General features: G+C 42.1%; 1 protein-coding gene across 1 annotated transcript in view; it reads left to right on the top strand.

Annotated features, from left to right (window-relative positions):
- The window catches only part of TBXAS1 (thromboxane A synthase 1 (platelet)), a 251951-nt gene that overhangs the window by 124856 nt on the left and 106263 nt on the right, over nucleotides 1-20832 (top strand). Inside the window, exon 6 of the mRNA XM_009332943.1 lies at nucleotides 19010-19126. Coding sequence (XP_009331218.1) covers nucleotides 19010-19126 — 117 coding nt within the window. The remainder of the gene's footprint in view (nucleotides 1-19009; nucleotides 19127-20832) is intronic.

The raw sequence follows: 20832 nt of genomic DNA on the forward strand, positions 1-20832 counted from the left end.
AAGTTTCCTCTTCCCTTGCCCCCCATCAAGACATGATGAATCAGTAGGTTGAGACCATGGCTGATGTTGAGATCCACAGTCATCTTATCTTTTACAGGATTTATTATAAAATGAGTTATTTTTCAGCATGGGTCTAAGTATTAGAATCTATCCCTGAGTCTTTCTCTGGTTTATTAATGGGCTGCAGTGCTGCCATCACCATGGTATCCTGCTACCTCTTCCCCTCTGAAGACTGCAAAACTGCATGTTGATGAAATTTACATTTTTAATTCTCCACTCTCCACGCCTATACGAGTAAAAATGGTTTGCAAAACCATGGGGGAACACAAACACAAGGACAATCTGGTATCGAGAAATGACTAGGGTTGCTGTGTTGTTTTGTTTGTTTTTAATGCTCTTTCTTTATGCTATTATACTGCAGCCATCATGGGTTCAATACCTGCTCCTAGGTAGACACCAGAACACCAGATGGATTACGTACTTTACAGCACTAATGATAGTGGCTGATAATGTGTGCAAATCTCCCTTTCACTGATTGTTCAAGGCAGTTAAGAAATACTGAATACAGCTGTACATAATTACGCTTCTTTTGAAACTAAACCAGCCTGTGAAATTTCTGTTCCTGGAAAATGGTCAAAATTAGTCAATAGCAAAAACAAAACAAACAAACAACAAAAACCCAAACCCTTTGAATGTACTTAGTTAATGGTATATTGTGACATTCTGTTTCTTAGATGCAAGGCTTCCCTGCCAACTCTATTGAGACTTAAAGGGGGGAAAAAATGCTGCATAATGGAACTACAAAAAGGTGGTTTTGCTGCAGGTGTAGGAGGATGCTGATTTGACAATACTCTGTGCGTGTGCACTTGCTTATGTCAGAAGGAGTTTGTGTAGGACTAAGCATGTATGTGTCTCAGTGTGTGTCAGGTATGTGAAGGGACATTCCCTCTTTCTACCCACGCCCTGTTTCTTTCATGTGTTTCTTTGAGTTACTGTAAGATCAAATTTTCAAATTATCTTTTTTGGCTAGTTTATCCTCACCTTTTTGTTCTTTCTTCTATCATTCTGCAAAATTTTCTTTTCTAAACGACTGAAGAAAACAAGATCGGAGTTTTATTAGGTTTTGCCTTCCCTTCCCCCAGTTTGTCTCCTGTTGAAACTTGCCAATCAGTTTTAAAGCCTACATTGGGCTTTTCTGCAGCACAGGAGATATCATTAAGGCTTTAAACCCACTAATGAGGGAAATGTGCGCTGCTTGAAGGCTCCTGCAATATTAACTACATCCAATTATGTTAGGTAAACGTATGAGTATAGTCAAAACAGGATGAAAGCATATCTTTCTATTCAGGCCAAAAGCAGTCTTCTGAGCCAATCTTTCATCAAACTTACATTGGCTATTTATTTACTGGTTTTGCAGCACTTTTTTTTTTATACTGCAATGCTGAAGACAGACAACACTTATAGATAGGAAAGGACTATCTATTCCCAGGGCTCTGTTCCTTATTTAAAGAACACGTTTTATTGCTGGATAAAATATGTGAAATCTTAAGGCTGATAAAATTTTTTTGCTGTTTAAATACAGTATTGCTTCCTTCTCTAATCCTGTCCTTTGCTGACTGTGTTATGAGTAGGTGTGATACATGTGGAGTGGAGATGCAGTTCGTGCTGGTCTTTGCCGGTCCTGACCTTTGATTTCTGTTGATTTGTTGTGTTTTAAAGGGAAGTTCAATTTATCCTACTTCTTTGGGCATACGCTGTGGGGATATTTTTTCTGAAGCTTATTCAGCCTAATAGCACGGGTTTTCAACAGTCCCTCACTTCTGACTTCTGAAACTGTTATTTGTCAGTAGCAGATTGGTTGTTTGTTTACAGTTTTCTCCCTTTTCGCTACTCTTGACATATAGTAGAGCATCATGTCCTTTGAGTCCTGCCTTTCCCAGTCTGCTTTTGTTAGAAGAAGAGTAATTAGTTTGTCACTTGTTCCAGAATTGGTATAGGCTCAGATCACAACATTCAAGTTGGCCTTTTCACATACTTGAGCAATCAGAGTTCAGACCCAGTACTTTGCTTTGTTTTCATGTCTTTATCCACATTTGGAGATAACGATAACTCACCTGCTCATGAACAAAAAGTCCTTTTGAAGCATCTGAGGGTAGAGGAACCCCTTCAGGTCTATGCAAGTGATGTTTCACAGCACAGAGAAGTGATTTACATGTACCTACCCAGAAGCCTAGAAGTTCAGCACTGAGCATTGGAGCAGATGTGACACGGCAATATATGATAGTTTGAATGGTTGTCATGTACCACGCCTAAGATCTGTGTAGCCTAGCTGGGTGTCCTCTTTCAAAGGTGGCCAGCAGCAGAAGTCAAAAGACTACCATAATAGCAAGGCAGACAGTGACAGTAATCTTCCTTCTGGCTTATCTGCCCAGCCTCCAGCAAGCAGTGCTGTCGTGACTTCCAGTGCCAGAGGTTGCATCTGGGCGTCATTTCACCTAATGGCTCCATTGGCTACAAATCATTTCCCCCCCAACACTTTTGAATCCTTTCCATTAACTATGACGCAAGCAGGTGACTTTTTTCATGGATGTGCTTTTTGTTTCGAATGTGATAGGAGTTATATTGGGGGACTTGTGTGTGTGCAAGTGAAGTTCATTCCTCTTCAGTGAGAGTTAATGTGATACACATGGGCATTATTATACTAATCCTTGCAAGCCTCTGCTCTTCATTTTAAGTCTTTTAAAAGTAGTATTGTCATCTCAGAAGTAGTGGGAATAATTCTCTCTTTAGTCATTCATTCAGATAGCTTAATCCATTTACCTGCCTTTATGTTTATATTTGAACTTAAACATATGAAAGGTTTTTTCCTTTCCTTTTTTTAAATATATTATGATAATATTCTTATCTAGCACAATGCTAACAACCTTTTGTTAAGATGTCTTAGCTGGACTTACCATTCTCACAGCAAGGCCTACAGAACAGATCATGTGAGCATTCCTCATCTGGTTCAGCTCAGAAGCTAATCCATCTTAGTTTATGTATCAATGCGGACTTTTTCAAAACTATGCGGGCTGACTTGGCACTGAAGCAGATGATGAGTGCTCACACGGGCTCTCCACCAGCTCCATTTCAATGGTGGTAATCTCCAATAGATGGGGGCTGGCGAACAGCTGATGGGGTAGTAGCATCCTAAATTGATGCAGCTGTTTTTGTAGTGGTTCTCTGACCAGAGCCTGGAAAGTTGTCTTCTGATCTTTACAAAATTACCTAGCAATTAACTCCAGTAGATTTGTTCTAAGCAAAAATTTTTGCCATCCTGGCTTTATGCTTGTGATCGTACACTATGTAATGTTCATTCTGCAAGAGTAAAACCTCCATGGGAAAGGATGTTTAGAGATGATGCGCTCCTTACCACTGAAAGTGTGTTGCAGCTATAAATCTTACAGATCATAAGTGAAAAATGAGTCGGCAGGTCTTATTTTAGTCTCCAGTGAGAATTCTTCTTTGTTTATATAGCAACCACATATCTTGGCACCATTTGTTGTGAATAGTTGATAGCAAATAGTTGGCTGGTCTGAGCCTTAGGAAGGGAACACGCTGCAGTGTGTTATGCAGGTGCTGGGGAAGCGCTGCGCTGTGCACGCAATGCTCCCGACCATGGCCAAGGAAAGTTGCAGAGCACTTGCCAGTGCTGCTGACTTTTCGTCAGCATTAAATTCCCCACGCTTAAAAGAAAAAGGAAAGAGGAGGGAGGGGTGTAAAATTCAAGTCTTCACACTGCATGGCTTGCTCCCAGCTCTCCAGTGTAACGAGTGCTCCCTACTTTGAGCACACCCGGCCACTGCTCATTTTCACGTTGATTCACCTGTTTCTGAAGGCTCGGTGACGGCTAGGGGAGGCTCCGTTTAGCCCCACAGACACGTACGCAGCAACAGATATATACACGGATCAGGAAACAGCTATCCTGCAGCAAAAGAAAAGGGTTGTTGATCATTGTTAATTATTTACTCCTGCCAGTCTCCTCTCATTGGTGTTAAGCAATAGAAACTAAAATATCTACATTCTTTACTGAAATAATGTCCCATTCTTCTTTTCCTTTCACGCTTGCTCTTGCAGAAAAGGGTTTGGGGAAATAAGTAGTAAAAACAAGAACTATCTTGCACTGTTCTTCTCTGCTAGATTAATTGTAAGTTGAAGATACACAAGATATTCTTTTTTTCCCTTTTCAAGGCAATTGCAAAGGACAGTTTCCCCATTTCCCTTTCCATTTTCAGTATGCGCATTTAGATGAAGCTAAAACTGCACTCTTGCACTTTTTATGCAGCTTTCCTAAAATAATTCTGAATAATTTAACAATAGTTCAGAAACATTCCAGTTTAACCAGTCGTTGACCTTCAGTCACATTTTAATGTCGTCAGGACTATACTGGTATTTCATCAGTTCCAAAGAAGCTGTATAGTAGCAGAGGCAATGGTGATACCTATAATTAAAGATGCCCAACGTCTTCCATTACAATGTTTACCTTTCAGTAGGTTATAAAATTTTAACTGCTTCAATTAATATTTTCCGTTTAGAATTTTTCAGTCAAAATGGTCTCTCTATTTTGGAGAAGAAGCCTAGGGAAAAGATAGGGTTATTTATCCATTGTGGGGAAAAACAAATCCAAAGTCTTTGACTTTGGCTTTGTTCCTTCTAGTGTAAGGGCTGGATATAAAAAATACTTTGAAAATCTGACCAAACTGCTTAAGTTTATAAGCCCCTGAAGAATCTCAGTAAACACAGACTCAACAAAAATTATTAAAGAACAAGGAAACTCACTTGCTAGTATCGCTCTCTGGTGACAGGGCTCTACAGATCACTAACTTCTTCTACAAGTTGTCATGTGAGCTTTATGTCTAAAGGTTGAGAATCCTGAGTTTGTGACTGATTCATTTCACATGAAAGATCTTTTTTTTATATGTAACATTAAAACCTTTCAGCACATTATTTTCTTTATAAATGTTATATGTGCAAAATCAAATCCTGTGGGCAAAAACAGAATAGGATAACATAACTATAGAATTGGACCCATTTTTGCATATGCTTTAGGATACAAAGACTGCATTCAGTCTAAGATTTTAGAATAATTTAATGCTTTATTTTGCTCTCTTAATATAATCGTAACCGACTGCAGTAAGAATAGATGGCATGATATATTACCAGCATCAAGAATTAAAAAAAAATATATACCTTACATAACCCTTAATGTTTTCTGAGCTTTGGTTAGGAAATGTGTGGAAGATAGAAGTTTCATGTTGTGGCTGATTTTGAAGAGTCAAAAGCCGAAATAAAAACAAAAAGTTGATATTTTATTTCAGTTACAGCTTCTAATGTAAAGTCAAAGTTGTTTCAATTTGCAAAGTAAAGTTATTTTGTTCCAAAAACATACATAACAAGATATTTTGTTGGAACTTTTCTCCATTTTTTCTTCCGGAAAGCCTGGAAAAACAATTTGATTTTGCAGTATTTCCAGTTCTCTCAACTGTGTGGCTTTATTTAAGTTTCTCAAACCAGCTCTGGTTTTATTTTGTTTAATATTTGATGTGAGTTTTTAGAGGGAATGCCCCCTCCCTAATTGGTGTTTCACCATGTCAGATTAGACGTTCTCTGGATGCCCCGGCTGCTGGATGGCGCAGCCTTGGTTTTTCCCTCCTCAGTGGTCAAGTGGGACAGCTCTCATTTCCCCACTTTTTTCAGCTGTTCCCTTGGTGCTCGCGATAGCTTTTATATTATATTGACAGTACACAGTCAGTTTTGCCTATAAGAACTTAGGCTGGTCCCAGAGTTAAGATTTATTCTAAGTAAAAATTTCAGCAGGGTTTTAGGCTTGTTGCAGAGGGTTATTTTTTCAATTTAAAGATCCCTTTTATTTATCAGGGTGCTGGGGGGATTCAGCAGTGACCTCAGATGTGGGAGAAGCAGCTGTGCAGATGCAAAGCGAGTTCTTGTGATGTGGGAGCGCGTGCTGCACTGGCCAGCACTGACGGTTGGAAACTAAAACTCCTTCCTTTCTCCTCCCACCCACCAGTAAAGCTGGGCTTGGAAGCGCAGATACCGATAACTTGCAAAAACGTTAGGTGCGTGCAATCAAGTGTGATGTGCGCACTGAGTATGGGTGCAGCCTGGCAATTTCACTGGATGTGTGGTCTTCTAGGGAGTGAGTCCTCTTTTCTCCTTCAAATGGGAAGTCCCAGCAGGCAGGACTATGGCAACCTTCGCTCGAGTTCCCTGTTGTCTTTCCGCGTGTGCCTGGCTGTTGTGGGGTTAATACTCAGTGAAAGGTTGCAGGTGTTTCATTCTCACAGCTGGCACATGCTCCTTCCCTGGGCACTCGATAAAAGGGAATCTAAATCCCAAATACTGCTCTGTCCTAGTGTGCGTTGGCTGAGCTTCCAGCTTGTCTATGCCTGAAATGCTAGTGATGGCTTTCTGGGCGAGATAAGGGGGAGAGAATTCAGGATCTGACCCACCCCTCTAGTTGCATGTCATGGTGACAACGCAGTAAAACTCAAGCGATGGGGTGGTGAAACAGGCCCTCCAAATGCTGTGTCGCCTGAAGGAGGCCTGTTTTGCAAGAAAGGGATCAGTGAGCTCTGGGGTGTGGGCTCCAATCTGTGGGGTTTTTGGTTGCTTTAAAATTTTATCTTATCCTAGAACTCTTAAGATGACAGGACATGGTGATGTGCTTCACGCTTCATAATCCACACTGCTTGCTATTACAAGCCTAATATGTTTGAGAATGCAAAAGTAGCTGATACTGTTAATATATTTTGAACAAGGTACTTGCTGATACTCAGAGGAGCATTTTAGCAGCTCTCCTGGAAGAAATCAAATAAGAGCGATGTGAGGAACAGTCTGGTTACAGGTTGTTTGGGAAGTGAGGCTGTTTTACTGAAATTGCGAGCTCCAGGGAACTCATGATAAGTCCTGTAATATTATCTGTACGCAATAGGACTTTATTATTGTTGAAATTATCTTATGACAAACACTTAATTCTCGATGTGCTCAAATTAATTTCTGAGTGTCAAATGAACAAATGCTATTTCATATAAGCATTATAAGCACGTTTTGACATGCTTTGATAAATTAGGATTTTTTTTTTTTTACTTGATTGAAACCAGACAAATAACCACAAATACGAAATCTTGGAAGATAAAATCCTGAAAGTGTGCTATGCAACTACTTACAAAGTTTTATAGCCTAGCTCTTCTTGAGGGACAAATAAATGAGGAACGAAAGCAGCTACTACTATCAGGAAAATGCATTAGTGTTTTGACAGATAGATGTGGAGATCTTAATACACAAAGTTTGTTTTTTTCCCTGATGTGTAAATATGCACTTAATGTAATTAGAAACAATTGTGAAATAGCAGGCAGGGAATTCAAATTCTTCAGTTAAGCGGATATTGCAAATGTGATTTGTTGACAGCTTGTCGTGCTGCCATTACAGCTGACCTGGAGTTTTCTTTCTGAACGACTGTTCAAAGGAAAACTAACATAAAAAGAGACATATTTGGCCAGGGAGTGCTCTGTCTCTGACTAGCAGCAGATGCTTAGAGAAAGAGCAGAACAGGGCAAGTGCAGAGTGGTATTTCCTATAGAATAGCCCCCTAGCATCTGACTGTCCATGGCTTTTGGACTTCCTGAGCTTGAGGTTGCATCCGTGGTTTTAATTTTTAATAGCCTTTTTTTCCAGTAGTTTGATTTAAATAGCATCTTGAACCCATTTGTATTTTTGAAAACCATGAGGAGTCTTCACAAGCAAACTTTTATTTTCTTTGTTTGACGTTGTTTTCAAATTTCCATTTTGGCATTGGAGAGAAAAAAGGTGAAATACTTTTTCCTTGAGTTGTTTTGCACGTACTGGAGATCATTGGTCTGAAGTACTGATTGCAAATGTTCTGTTTCAAATTAGATAAATGACAGTTTGAAATACATTTTGTTTACCAGGATGTTGTCACGCAGGAAATGGGATATTAGGCAACAACTTTTAGGTTGCTGCATGGGAACTTGGAAGACTGATAGAAACCCTTTGAGAAGACTCTCAGCTTTTGGTCATGTTTACTACTTACTCACTTGTTTACTTTTAGTGTTTCTCAGTGCTTTGAGATTTTAAGCTAGACTGGCCTGTTTATAATTTTGTTTCTATATTACAACATCTGAGTGAAAGAGCTCAAACCAAAATTGTCAATAAAATATGAAATACATGAAAAAGTGACATTTTTTTATATATACTCTACTCTGAAGAAAAGTTTTGCATACAAGTAATATTTTTAAACTAAGCCATTGGTAAGTCTCCCCTTCACCTGACTAGTTTGCCTCTGTTAGTAATCAGAAAGTCTTAAGCATTTAACCCCCATTTGAGGAGCTTAATTGGAAAATACAGATTAAAAACCTTTGCTCAGCCATACCTAGTGCTTGGAAGTGTCTTGAGTCCCTTGGAGCTGATGGTTTCAACACTGATGTTTCTCAGGCAGCTGCAATTCTTTTTCTAAGCATAGTCAAAAGCACTTTGGTGCCAAAGTGCTTAGCAATTTTGAGACCTACCTCGTGTTCAGCCTAGGAGACCTATGCATATGATGTTTCAAGGGAGATGGACCTCACAGGTACCTTCGAAACTGGCTGGTGGTTCAGGCTCTGAAGAAAAAGTAGCAGCAGCAAACACATTCCTTTGAGTCACAAGAGAAGGTGATGGAACTGGGCCTCTTCAATACAGTCCCCAGTGACAAGGGGAGCTAGCTGCCCCGAGTGCACGAAAAAGGCTTTCATACATTTTTCTCCTGGCAATTGTTCCAAGGTGCTCATCTCATCTCTCTGGGAAGTGCCCTACCTAGCCACCTACAGGTGATTCTTGGGGAAGATGCACTTGCAGCCTTATGTGTTGAAGCTACTCCACATTCCATGTGGTCCTTGGCATTCATGGTAGAGAAGTTAGTGAATCTCTGCTGCGGTAGTCATCTGGATCAGGGAGGCCAAGTTTTCAGATACTACTACAAAATATTGCTGATCACGGAGGCCAAGGTTTCAGTTACTACTGCAAAATATTACTTATGTATCTTTATCTAATGATAGTTTTATATAAAGAGACCTTGGAGAGGGACTGGGACTGTAGCCCATTTCACAAGGGGAATGAATGCTCTAAGTCCAGTCTCAGTTCACTCCTAAGTACTCCCTGGCAAGGACAGGAGGGCTTGGGACTACCCCTCCCTGCACCTTTCCCTAGCCTGTACTCCTGCTGTGATAGTTCTTTCCTTCTTCATTGTTCTTATTTCCTTACTCTTCTTCCCATCCTTCTCCCCAGGAAGGAATTACAGCTTTTTCTCCTATGTGTGAGTTCGGTTCCCTCAGTGACGTTATGAAAGGGAGACACCACCATGACTTCCTTCACTTTTCAGTTGAAATAAAGGGAGTAATCCCCGATCACAGCTGTAGTGGCCTCTCTTCTGGAGCGCATTGTGTTACGATGTCTATGAGAAGGGAGGTGGTGGGGCCCTAGGGAGGTGTGGGACTCTTCCTGCATTGCTGTCATGGCAGCTTGGACAACTCCATTCTCAGCTTTGGTGAATCCTCTTCTAAGGTATCTAACTGAAGACCCAAGGCATTTGGGTCAGGAGCCTAGAGTACAGGCAGTGAGATGCTGGGTAGTGCTTACAGTGTCTCTTGGTATTCTCCAGAATCTCCAGGGGTGCTGCAGCAATGTCTCTGAATGAGCAGACTATGGAATATGATGTTCCTATGTAATGGAAAGATAAGCCCAAGTTCTTATGGGCGTTGCCTGCCATTCCTATGTACACCAATGATTGAAAGCATGGGAATATATCTGCAGCAAAAGTTATTTGGAACCGTTTTTCTCCAAATTCTCCTTACAATCTGTAGAAGGAACCTTCTGGTCCTCAAGCTTTTCTCTAGGAGAAGCGTGCATAAACAGAGAGGCTTTTAATAGTGACTTTATCCAACATTAAAAAGTCCAGTTACATCAGCTAGAAAGTAGATTTAAACACTGTGTTTAAAAACTGCTTCTCAGCACAGCAGAAACTGTGTATAGAGCACAGGTTCTCTAGTACAACCTGAATTTGTTTGTAATACCAAAACTCCTAATTAATTAACAGTAAATACTTTTTTCTTTGGTTTGATGGTTTTGACCCCAAATACGCAAACTGACCACCATATGCAAACTCATGAAGGTATGGACTTAATTTTGATCTTGCTTACACCAACAAATGGATGATGTGTGACTTGCATCAGTCTGGGTCAGGCTGCAGGAGGCCATATGTGTTTATTTTAGCATTTATGAATGGTTATATTTACCTCATTGCAATGACTCGCTTTGGTTTCTATTGACAAAACCATGACTTAAGAGAATATTTGCGAAGACAAGAACAGATGTTTCCAGGCTGCTTGCCACAGAGAGGAAAAACCCAGTATTTATGTGTAAGCTGGTGTTGTCTGTGCCATTTTTCCAATGAGTAATGATGAACAGTAGCCATTAGTCAGTTGCTGAAGATCCTGACTTGACAGCAAAGGAATGGGCTTGGAGATGCCTTTTTCTATAATCTGATCTATACAGTAGAGTGGAAGACAATTGCTGTAATCACTGAAACCAGTAACACACTTTTGAAGTGTCTGAATGACCAAGGAGAACCTAAAAGCTTAATGAAATAGATAATGCATGGATATTTTCTCCCCTTCTCCGCAAGCATGTTGGTTTCAAATTAAGCTAAAAGCTTTTACTAGACACTTTTATGAAATTGCAAAGCAACATAAGCTTTTTGGAGTTAGTTTGGTGATTTTCTTTCTCCCTCTGCAGCCATTAGAACACCTCCTGAATCATAGATACTAAAATCAAACTTGTTTTAAGTGGCCTTTTGTAGAGGGGGAAAAAGTGTAATAGACTATCAGCAGCGTTAATGATGACCTGGGAGGGTTTTTGGGAAAGTGTTTGTGAAGAAATGTGTGTGCACAGTTTTCATGGTCAAGGAAGGACTGACTTCAGTCACCTGGGAGCAGCAGCGTGGGGTGTGTGGCATCTGAGGATTTGGATATGGAGTTCTGGAAAGGCAAATGAAGAATGAGCCTACTCTGGGAGAGGCAACACCTGTGTGTAGCGATCGCCTCTGGTGTTATATGGGTGGGGGGCCCCTCGCAGGTGGAGCAGAGAGGTGGGACAGGCCCAGTAGTTTCCCACACTGGGGCAGGGTGCTCAGTGGGCAATGCCAGGCCTTTGCCCTCCGTGAAGGCTGTGATCTTTGGGTACAGAGTTGAGTCTTGCTCCAATATAATGATTTGTGAAGAGGAAAGTGATACATGTGGCTGGACGGCCGGGCCCAGAGAGTTGTGGTAAATGGAGTTCAATCCAGTTGGTGGCCGGTCACGAGCGGTGTTCCCCAGGGCTCAGTATTGGGGCCAGTTCTGTTTAATATCTTTATCAATGATCTGGATGAGGGGATCGAGTGCACCCTCAGTAAGTTTGCAGACGACACCAAGTTGGGCGGGAGTGTTGATCTGCTCGAGGGTAGGAAGGCTCTGCAGAGGGACCTGGACAGGCTGGATCGATGGGCCCAGGCCAACTGTATGAGATTCAACAAGGCCAAGTGCCGGGTCCTGCACTTCGGCCACAATAACCCCATGCAGCGCTACAGGCTTGGGGAAGAGTGGCTGGAAAGCTGCCTGGCGGAAAAGGACCTGGGGGTGTTGGTCGACAGCCGGCTGAACATGAGCCGACAGTGTGCCCAGGCGGCCAAGAAGGCCAACGGCATCCTGGCCTGTATCAGAAATAGTGTGGCCAGCAGGAGCAGGGAAGTGATAGTGCCCCTGTACTCAGCACTGGTGCGGCCGCACCTCGAATACTGTGTTCAGTTTTGGGCCCCTCACTACAAGAAGGATGTTGAGATGTTGGAACGTGTCCAGAGAAGGGCAACGAGGCTGGTGAGGGGTCTGGAGAACAAGCCTTATGAGGAGCGGCTGAGGGAGCTGGGGTTGTTTAGCCTGGAGAAAAGGAGGCTGAGGGGAGACCTCATTGCTCTCTACAACTACCTGAAAGGAGGTTGTAGCGAGGTGGGTGTCGGTCTCTTCTCCCAAGTAACTGGCGAAAGGACGAGAGGAAATGGCCTCAAGTTGCGCCAGGGGAGGTTTAGATTGGATGTAAGGAAAAATTTCTTTACTGAAAGAGTAGTTAAACATTGGAACAGGCTGCCCAGGGAAGTGGTTGAGTCACCATCCCTAGAAGTATTTAAAAGACGGGTAGATGAGGCGCTTAGGGACATGGTTTAGTGGGCCTGGTGTTTTTGGGTTGATGGTTGGACTCGATGATCTTGGAGGTCTCTTCCAACCTTAATGATTCTATGATTCTATGATTCTATGATTCTATGTTTTGAAGAGACGTGGCTGTAACGTCTGTGTAAGCAGGAACCTGCTAGATGGAAATGATAATGAACTCAAGGTATATGACATAAACCAACTCTGTTTTGTTTTTAATAACATGCAACAGAGTGCTCTCCTGCTTCAACCAGAAGCCACTACACAATGTGTCTTTGAATGTCATGAATGTGGGGAGAGCTGAGCATGACTTTTCCTCTTAAAAAACACCAAGCAAGTTTGAAGGAATATACTATATCGGTTTACCAACAGGGAATTTTTAAAAACTCCTAATACATGGAGGCATCTTCTGCCTTCCCAATTTCAAGATCCACTTATTGCAGGCTTGGTAAGATGTATTCCTGGAGATATCTCAGGGTTTTTTTCTGTTACTTTTTTTAATAGGAAGTGTTATGTTGATCTGTAAGTGTCATGACACTGGCTGGATAAAATACCATCTGAGAAGTTCATGGGGGTATTGGTTCCACCTGCTGGCTGAACTGGTGGTGATGACCTGTTAATCAAGTGGTACAAGCAGGGTTTAACAAGTAATCTTATGAAAAGATTTTACAAATAATTCCTGTCTGAGGGATGGGGATAGAGTCTTGACTTTGGGCTACAAACTTTCTCTCTGGTTTTTCATTAAATTTCATTTAATTAAATTGAATTTTAAAATGCAATTTCTTAAGCAGGATGGCAATACCTAATCACAAGTGCACTTTTAGCAAGACAAGGACGGCAACCTTCTTTGAAAATAAGATGATGACCAAATTAACCCACTGATGTGCCAGCACTGCTGCCTCCTCACCACTTCTGGAGCTCACCCAGGGAGAGAAAGCCCAGACTTGTTCCCCCTAGAGCTATCACAGATACTGCATGGCATGTCCGAGGGCTGGGAGAAGGATGACCCCTCACATTGGGAACATACCCCAAAAATTTCCCCAAAGAGGGAGAAGGGTGGGGGTGGGGGGAACCCAGAGCTGGACTTAACCCTGGATACTGCAATGTCCATGGGTACAGAAGAAAGGCCGGAGGTGAGAGGAGCGAATGGCTCTCGTTAGCATGGGTTGTAGGGTTGAGACTAGGGCTAGAGTTCAGGGGAGCATGGGCATGGGATTCCAGTTAAAGCTGGATCCTGCAAAGCCTGCAGGGCTGGAAGAAAGCTGAGGAGTTACATGAAGGCAAATGGCGTTTGCTAGGTATGACTAACGCCAGAATTAGTGTTGGAGTTACTGTTAGGATTTGGGATTTTGGGTGCTCTAGAGCTTAGTTCTTTGTTTGAATCTCACCAGGCTTTCAGTGCTGAGGGTTGGCTCCAGCGGAAGTAAATTTTTTTGGTTGGTTTTGTTAGCACTAGGCTATGATTAAGTCTAAGTTTAAGATTACAAAGTTTCTGAGATCCTGTTTTATAGAGTTTCATTTCTTGCTGTGTTGTCAAAGCACGTGGAGTAGATTAGCAGCTGGTTCTATGGAGGTGAATATTTATATTGTAGGTTTTGGAGCTAGTAGGTTTTTGAAGGTCTTTAGAGGTGCCCTTTAGATTATTTGAAGATTCACCTTTTCAGAATATTTTAAGAGTGCATGGCTGCATTAACTTTCTTCTGCTGGTTGGAAACCTTCAACCCTAATTTTTCTACCAAAGGAAGAAGAGAAGGTTTCTGAGGGAACATCGTGTTGCTGCTACCGTTATTCCTGCACCAGGCAGTCATTGCTGGCTGCCAGAGGTTCAGTCTAGCCTGCTAGTGACGAACTCAGAAAAGGAGCAAATGATTTATGAATCACACAAGGCTACAGTTATATACCAGAATAAAACAGGGACAGGGTATTAGTGCATGAGTAGGTCCTACAGATGTCCGTATTGACATGCTTCTTAGCATGGTTTTTGTCCTGTATCAATTAGTTGTCCCCCAGGCATGGTTTGGGCACATTTCAGGAGGTGAACGTGCACCACAACCATAAGCAGTTTAGATATGGCCAACGTGATTTAACCTTGGGGACAGGAGGTGTTCTGTACTGCTTGGCCTCAGAGTCAGAGAAGAGTCACTTGCCTGAATTATTTAGTAATACACAGCAAGCCAAATTGACTCAGGGACAAACAAGCCAATAACTGGGTCTGAAGGGTCAGCCTAAGGAACAGCTTAACAGGGAGGGAATTTCGGCATCAATTGCAAAGATCTGCTCACCTGCAAACTTTATTTTGTTTTCTGTTTTAAAAGTTCTGCTGTTTTAAAGGATTTGTTTGGAAGCAAATCCCTCCAATTTTCTTTGTTGTTTCTGATGGCATGTCTGTGATTGTGGGAACTCGGTAGCACTGTGCAGGTATGCTGCAGCAGATTACGATGCTGCCAGTAGTTTTCAAGCAGCGTTACTGTACCACGGTCAGAAATGGTTGATTACACAGGAGAAGGAAGCGCAGAGCAGTTGTTGAGTATTTAGGTAATGCTAGATGGAATATGAGTCTGATTGCATTTGACTTAAAAGCAACCTCCTTCCCTGCCTAAAATCCAAAATTCCACCCCTGAAATATTACAGCTGCCCCACATGGTAATTTTTTTAGTGATTTTTATAGGCTCAAGAATTCTCAGATACAGCTAGTACTTTGTCCATTCAAAGAGAGGTGACACTTCATCTTTCACTAAGACACTTCAGGCTCATTCTCTTACCAAATCCATTTTCATTCCTTCTATATGAACCTGTAACATAGGTTATGCAATTAGGAGGAAAGTGTTTGCAGAAACGATAAGGAAAACCTGATAAATGAAATCCGCTATACACTGTCAGTCACACTGATGCTATTCCAATAAACACAAACATGTTTTTGTGTACCCAGCTTAAAGAGACAGAGTAAAATAATTTATGGCCAAAATTGTCTTTCCTTCCTTGCAGCATTTATATGTATATAATACTATACACACCAAAAATAAGTTAAGGGAGCATTACTGACATAAAGTAGAGTGCTAAAAAGGCAATGCTATGGTTAGTGTCGTAGTTATAACATTATAGTTAACAGGCTTTTTGTTCAGTAACTGGGCCCCTCTCTGTGAATGTGCTATATACAGTCTTTATGCAATTAGGAGCATTTTTTAGGGTGAATGTTTGGTTTTAGGAAAGGGTTTTGCTTTCAAGGCAAATGCAGTCAGATTTATATCGCATTTGTTATTATCTAAGTGGAGCCTTGTCTTCCAGAGGAGATTTGTCTTCTAGAGTGCACAGATTGGGCAGCCTTCAATTTAGGAGTGGATGCAAAATACTTTTCCAAGTGTTGCCCTATAATTTTTTCCTTTTTTTTTTTTTCTGTACACTATTCAGACCTTGCTTGGAAGACAAAATCAGTCATTTCCTTGTGGGAATTGTTATTCTGCTCTTTCACTGTAGTTTCTGAGTGCCTCAGAAATGTTAATGTATCATTAGCAGTTCTGAGGAGGTGATGTGATATCTCCACTTTATAAATCAGGAGTGAAGGCTGGTGGTTGAAGCACAGGACCAAGAGTGTTTTCTAGTTTGGGGGCCCCATTCAATGACCTGATTTCTTGGACTAATGCATTTTGTGTGATCAAGGCACATTCCCTGTTGTTGATTTCCGTGGCCTTAGTGAGTGCTCAGGAGCTCTGCAGTCGGCCTCTGGGCTTGAAACTGAAGATGAAAGAAATAAGGAATACTTATTTGGTGACCAGCTGAGTCAAAATTTAGTATAAAGGGCTTCCCTAGCAGCACATAAGAACTGTGGAGCAGAGGCCAGCATACAGTACTTTCTCCAAGGATGATGCTCATTTCCAGTTGTCCGGAGTTTCTTTCTTCTGATTCTCCTATGCCTTTGAATATCTGTAACAAATGAGGCAGTGCTCCATTGAGTGATGGTCTCCCTAGCTGCACTTCTGATCCTCAGAACAGATACCTACTGACAAGTTAGAAAACAGATCATTTATTTAAAGAGGATACTCAGAGAAAACAGTCCAAACCCCTTCAGCTTTGACAGCCTGTCCCAAATTTTCCTTGTTATTGCATGAAATAGGATATTCTATGTATACATTAAAAATGTGCCCATATTTTATCTTACAGTAGTCATCTGATGACCTGAGACTGACCTGAGTCAGTCTCTTCCTTCAGCTTAATATCCTGTTACGTACTCTTCTACTTGAAAACAGCTCATCTTTGCTCAAAACTGGTCTGTAGTGTCAGCTCAGTGACATTAGTTTACTACACTGGGTGGTGTTGCTGAGAATGTAAAACAATCCCATTAGCCTGTTTGCAATATAAAACAGGCTTCTGCATTTTACAAGCTTATGCAGTGTAGCAAGATTCTGGCAAGTGTAAAGGAAAAAGGTGTTAAGGAGAGCTGGCAGCTCCTTAAAGAGAAGATATTAAGTGCAAACTCTTCCAATAAGGAAGAGAGTTAAGGAAATGCAGTAGAAGACCAGTGTAGCTAAATTGTCAGCTCTTCATGGCCCCTGAAGAGAAGAAGTTTTTTTTACGAAGTCAGAAATAGGTCAGATTTCCAAGAACAAGGATAAAAAAATAGCATGTAGGGACAATAAAACCAGAAGTCTTGAAGCACAAAATGAGATCAAAGTATCCGGGTGTGTAACAGGTGGTAAGAACTCATTTTTCATGTACATTAGTAATAAAAGAAGGCCTGAAAGAAAATGTTAGAGAGTGAAAGGGATCAACAGATGGCATTGGGAAGGCCAAAGTGTCTTTGGTTTGTTTAGGTCTTTCCCAGTAAAGTAGATACTGCTGCTACTGAAAACATGAGGGACTGTACTGCCACTGCTACCTTGGGCAGGTAGGCAGGGGCCTGGGTGCCTGAAGATCTCACATGCATAAATGATTGTCTCTGTACAGCCTGATATCTACAGAGGTGTATACCTTCCACCTCCACCTACCAATTTTAGGATGGTTTGTCTGGAGGGCATTGCTGTATGATGCCTGAAATACTGATTGAAGATGACTTGGAAAGTGTTTAGGAAAGTCCACTGTCAGAAGGGAAGCATGAGCTGGGAGGATCCCAGAGGTGGCTTCTTTGGAAGTACTATTCTGTACTTCTGTTAATGGTTTAGATGATGGCACTGGGTGCGATAACAATTTATATAGAAGGCACTAAGCTGGTAAGGATGAAAGACGCTATGAAAGAAAGGGCTACGATTCAAAGTGGTCTTGATCAGTTGGAGAAGTAGTGGTCGCAGCTCAATAAGGACATGTTCTATATACCACTCTTAGGAGTAAGCAACTTTAATGATAAAGGCCGAGGAATAACTTCCTAGGGAGCAATTATTCAGAAAAAAGTCTGAGAGTTACAGGGACCCACAAGCCAGTACATGAGTCGACATTGTCATGCTGTGGCATGTAGTATTCCGGGGTGAATAGAGAGGAATATAGCCTGCAGAACGTATGAAAAAAAATCCTTCCTTGTCTGGAGTACCATGTCAAGTCACAGGGACTATACCTTGAGAAAGATGTAAATCAACAAGACTAGGCAGAGGGACAACAGCAAGACTGAACAAACGGTCCCAGATAACATGACTGATAAGTACGTATTGAGCGAATTGGTGTTATTTGGGGTAGATGGCAGCAATATGATTAGTGGTTATTATAGCCTTCTGTATATATGGGCTGCTGCAAAGAGCGAGAGAATAACCTGTTTTCTATGCCTGTGATAGCACAAAGACTAAAGACCATACGTTCCAGCAAGAGAGATGGTCCTACCATGGTAAGAGTAGTCCAGCACTGGAAGAGTTTGTGTGGGGAGGTTATTGAATCTCCATTGTTGGAGGCCTTCAAGAACAATTAGGAAACATCCTCTGGCAATAATATAAGTTGTAGCAGATTCTGCTATGGGGCTGGACATCTCTTGATGCCTCTTCTAGGTGTAATTGCGTTGTTTTCTGACACGCTTCCTTTTTCATCCTTTTACTCCTTGGTGGATATCACTATTCTCTGGATAGGGATTTCTTAGTTGGTGGGAGGGATTAAAATTTAGCAAATCTATAGCAGTCATCTTGGTACAGAACTTCATGGGGCAGTGCTTTAAACTGCTATGTTTGACCAATTGCTGAAGCTGTAAGAGTCCCAGGCCACAACTTCTTAGTGAGAGTGTTCCTTATAGACAGAGTAAGGACTGGGACTTGCTTTCTAATCAAGATATTTTCTGAAGACTTTTAAAATGCATGTAACAGTCTGACATACCAGCTGTCACCAGAAAACTTGTCCCCCACTGACACCCGCGTGCGGTGCGTTGGCACTCATGTCACATGAAGAGGGAGTGTTGACAGGTCCTCTTGCTAGTCACCTTAGAAAGGGAGGAAAGAAGCCAGGGTTCAGCAAAGGAGAACTGGCAATCGTAGGAGAACACCAGGAATGGCAGAACCAGAACAATCTGAGCAAGGAGTTACTGGACTGGACTGGGACTTTTACAAGTCCAAGAGGAAATGCGTGCAGCAAAAGAGAAATTTTCTCCAGCCTCATCCATGTTTAGCTTGGTGTTTGGGACTGATTTGAACCTCTCTCGTTGTGGGACAGCAGTTCAACGCCATTCATGGCCAATCTTTCCAAGTTCCAGAGTCTCGAGTAGCTCTATTTACATTTGTGTTAAAACTGAATCATGTTTTCTTTTGACTTAGAAGCCGAGCTTGATTTCCAAGCCAATGCTTGACAGCATCCTTTGTCTTCGTGATGACAGATGGAAGTATGTCCGGAGCCTCCTGACCCCAGCCTTCAGCGATACCAAACTGAAAGAGGTAAGTTGTAGACAGTGCTGCTTTCATAATTTAGAAGACATAATTGTTTTCTTTTGTGCAGGCATCTACTTTATATAGGTCTGTATTAAGGATAGGTAAAACCTATTAGTTTGTGCCAGCTTATTTAGACCTGAAGAGTATGTGCAGTAGAGCATACGTACGGTGTGGTCCAGGTCATAGACTGGTGAAAATCAGAATAGCTCATCTGAGGATATGATCCTCTGTCTTTCTCTATATAAGTCAGTTTGTCCATAAAAGTGTAGCAAACTCAAAAAGGACCCTTACACCTTCCTCTCCCCGCCCTGTTAGGAGTAAGATAAAGTACAGGAAAGGTTATTGCTCCCAGTTGGAACATAGCTTTTTGTGATTTGCAGAGTCAGCAGCTCTCACGTTAACACGGGAACTGCTGTCAGTCTATTTTCATTTCTCCATCTCCTTCCCCCCCCTCCTCCTTTTATTCTTTAATCCTTTCATATAATAAAATAAGTCACTGGAACAGAATGTCATTGCCAGATAAATACCTCTGACTGAAAATAAATGTCTCTGTGCTGACCTGCTGCTAATTTCCTATAAATGTCTCAGCATTTACTTAGTCATGGGAACCCATTACCCGGTAACAAAGTCCTATTCCAGTGACACGATATCTCTTAATTAAACGCAGATAAATGATTGACTGGTTAAAGTCTTCTTTCAAGGGGGGGGAAAAAAACCCCACACAACAAAAAAACACCTCTTCCTTTATGTATTTTATTCTGAAGGGGAACCATGCCTCATTCTGGTGCCCAGTCCTGGGTTGTAAAATTTTCCACTGGGCAGACGCTTGTGTTGTTTTGACATGCCGCTGTCGAAATCCACAGTAACATCTAAATGTGTCTGGCTCTCCCAGCTCTATAGACAGCGGTCGCTTAGCAACGCTGGCTGTCACCTCCTTATTATGGTAAATTCTAATTGGCCGCCAGCCTGGCGGAGATGCTGATTAATCATGACTGACAATGCCATTGGTTATGCACCCCGACATTTGCTCTGTCACCGGCTCCATCGTGAAATTTTAGTGAGGCGAGGATGTTTAAATATGCAAGCGATTAGTTGCTCATGGCGTTGTGGGGAGAGGAGAGTTTTGCATTTTCCTAGCGGAAATTAATCTGCCTTACTGCAGGTCATCGGCTCTTTGCTGGTGGACTAACAAAAGATAAAGCCGCACTCCCCTCAATTTGCAGAGAGCAACCTCTGCCGGCACCAGCCGGGCAGACTTGGAGGAGAGCGGTGAGGGCAAGCAGGCGGAGGCCCTGGGCGTCGTGCTTTGGGACCAGGCAGTCACGGGTTTGCAGGGTTTGACTGATTAAACCGGGGTGGGAGGAGAAGTCACGGTGCTCACTTTGCACTGCTTGGTGGTGGAGCTGCAACGCAGGAGGAGGGTAGTGGTAGGAGGTAACATGGAGGGCTGGCTAGTGCCTGGTAGCTGTCTCACGTGCAAAAATTGAGATCTTTATTTTTAGCCTGATAATCAACTTTCCCTGTGCTGCCTCTTCCAAACTCTGGAAGGGGAATCATAGAATCATTAAGGTTGGAAAAGACCTCTAAGATCATCGAGTCCACCCGCAAAGCCAACACCGCCATGCCCACTAAACCATGTCCCTAAGCGCCTCATCTACACATCTTTTAAATACTTCCAGGGATGGTGACTCAACCACTTCCCTGGGCAGCCT

Source organism: Pygoscelis adeliae, unplaced genomic scaffold, assembly GCF_000699105.1.
Source record: "Pygoscelis adeliae isolate BGI_AS28 unplaced genomic scaffold, ASM69910v1 Scaffold38, whole genome shotgun sequence".
NCBI classification, from domain to species: Eukaryota; Metazoa; Chordata; class Aves; order Sphenisciformes; family Spheniscidae; genus Pygoscelis; species Pygoscelis adeliae.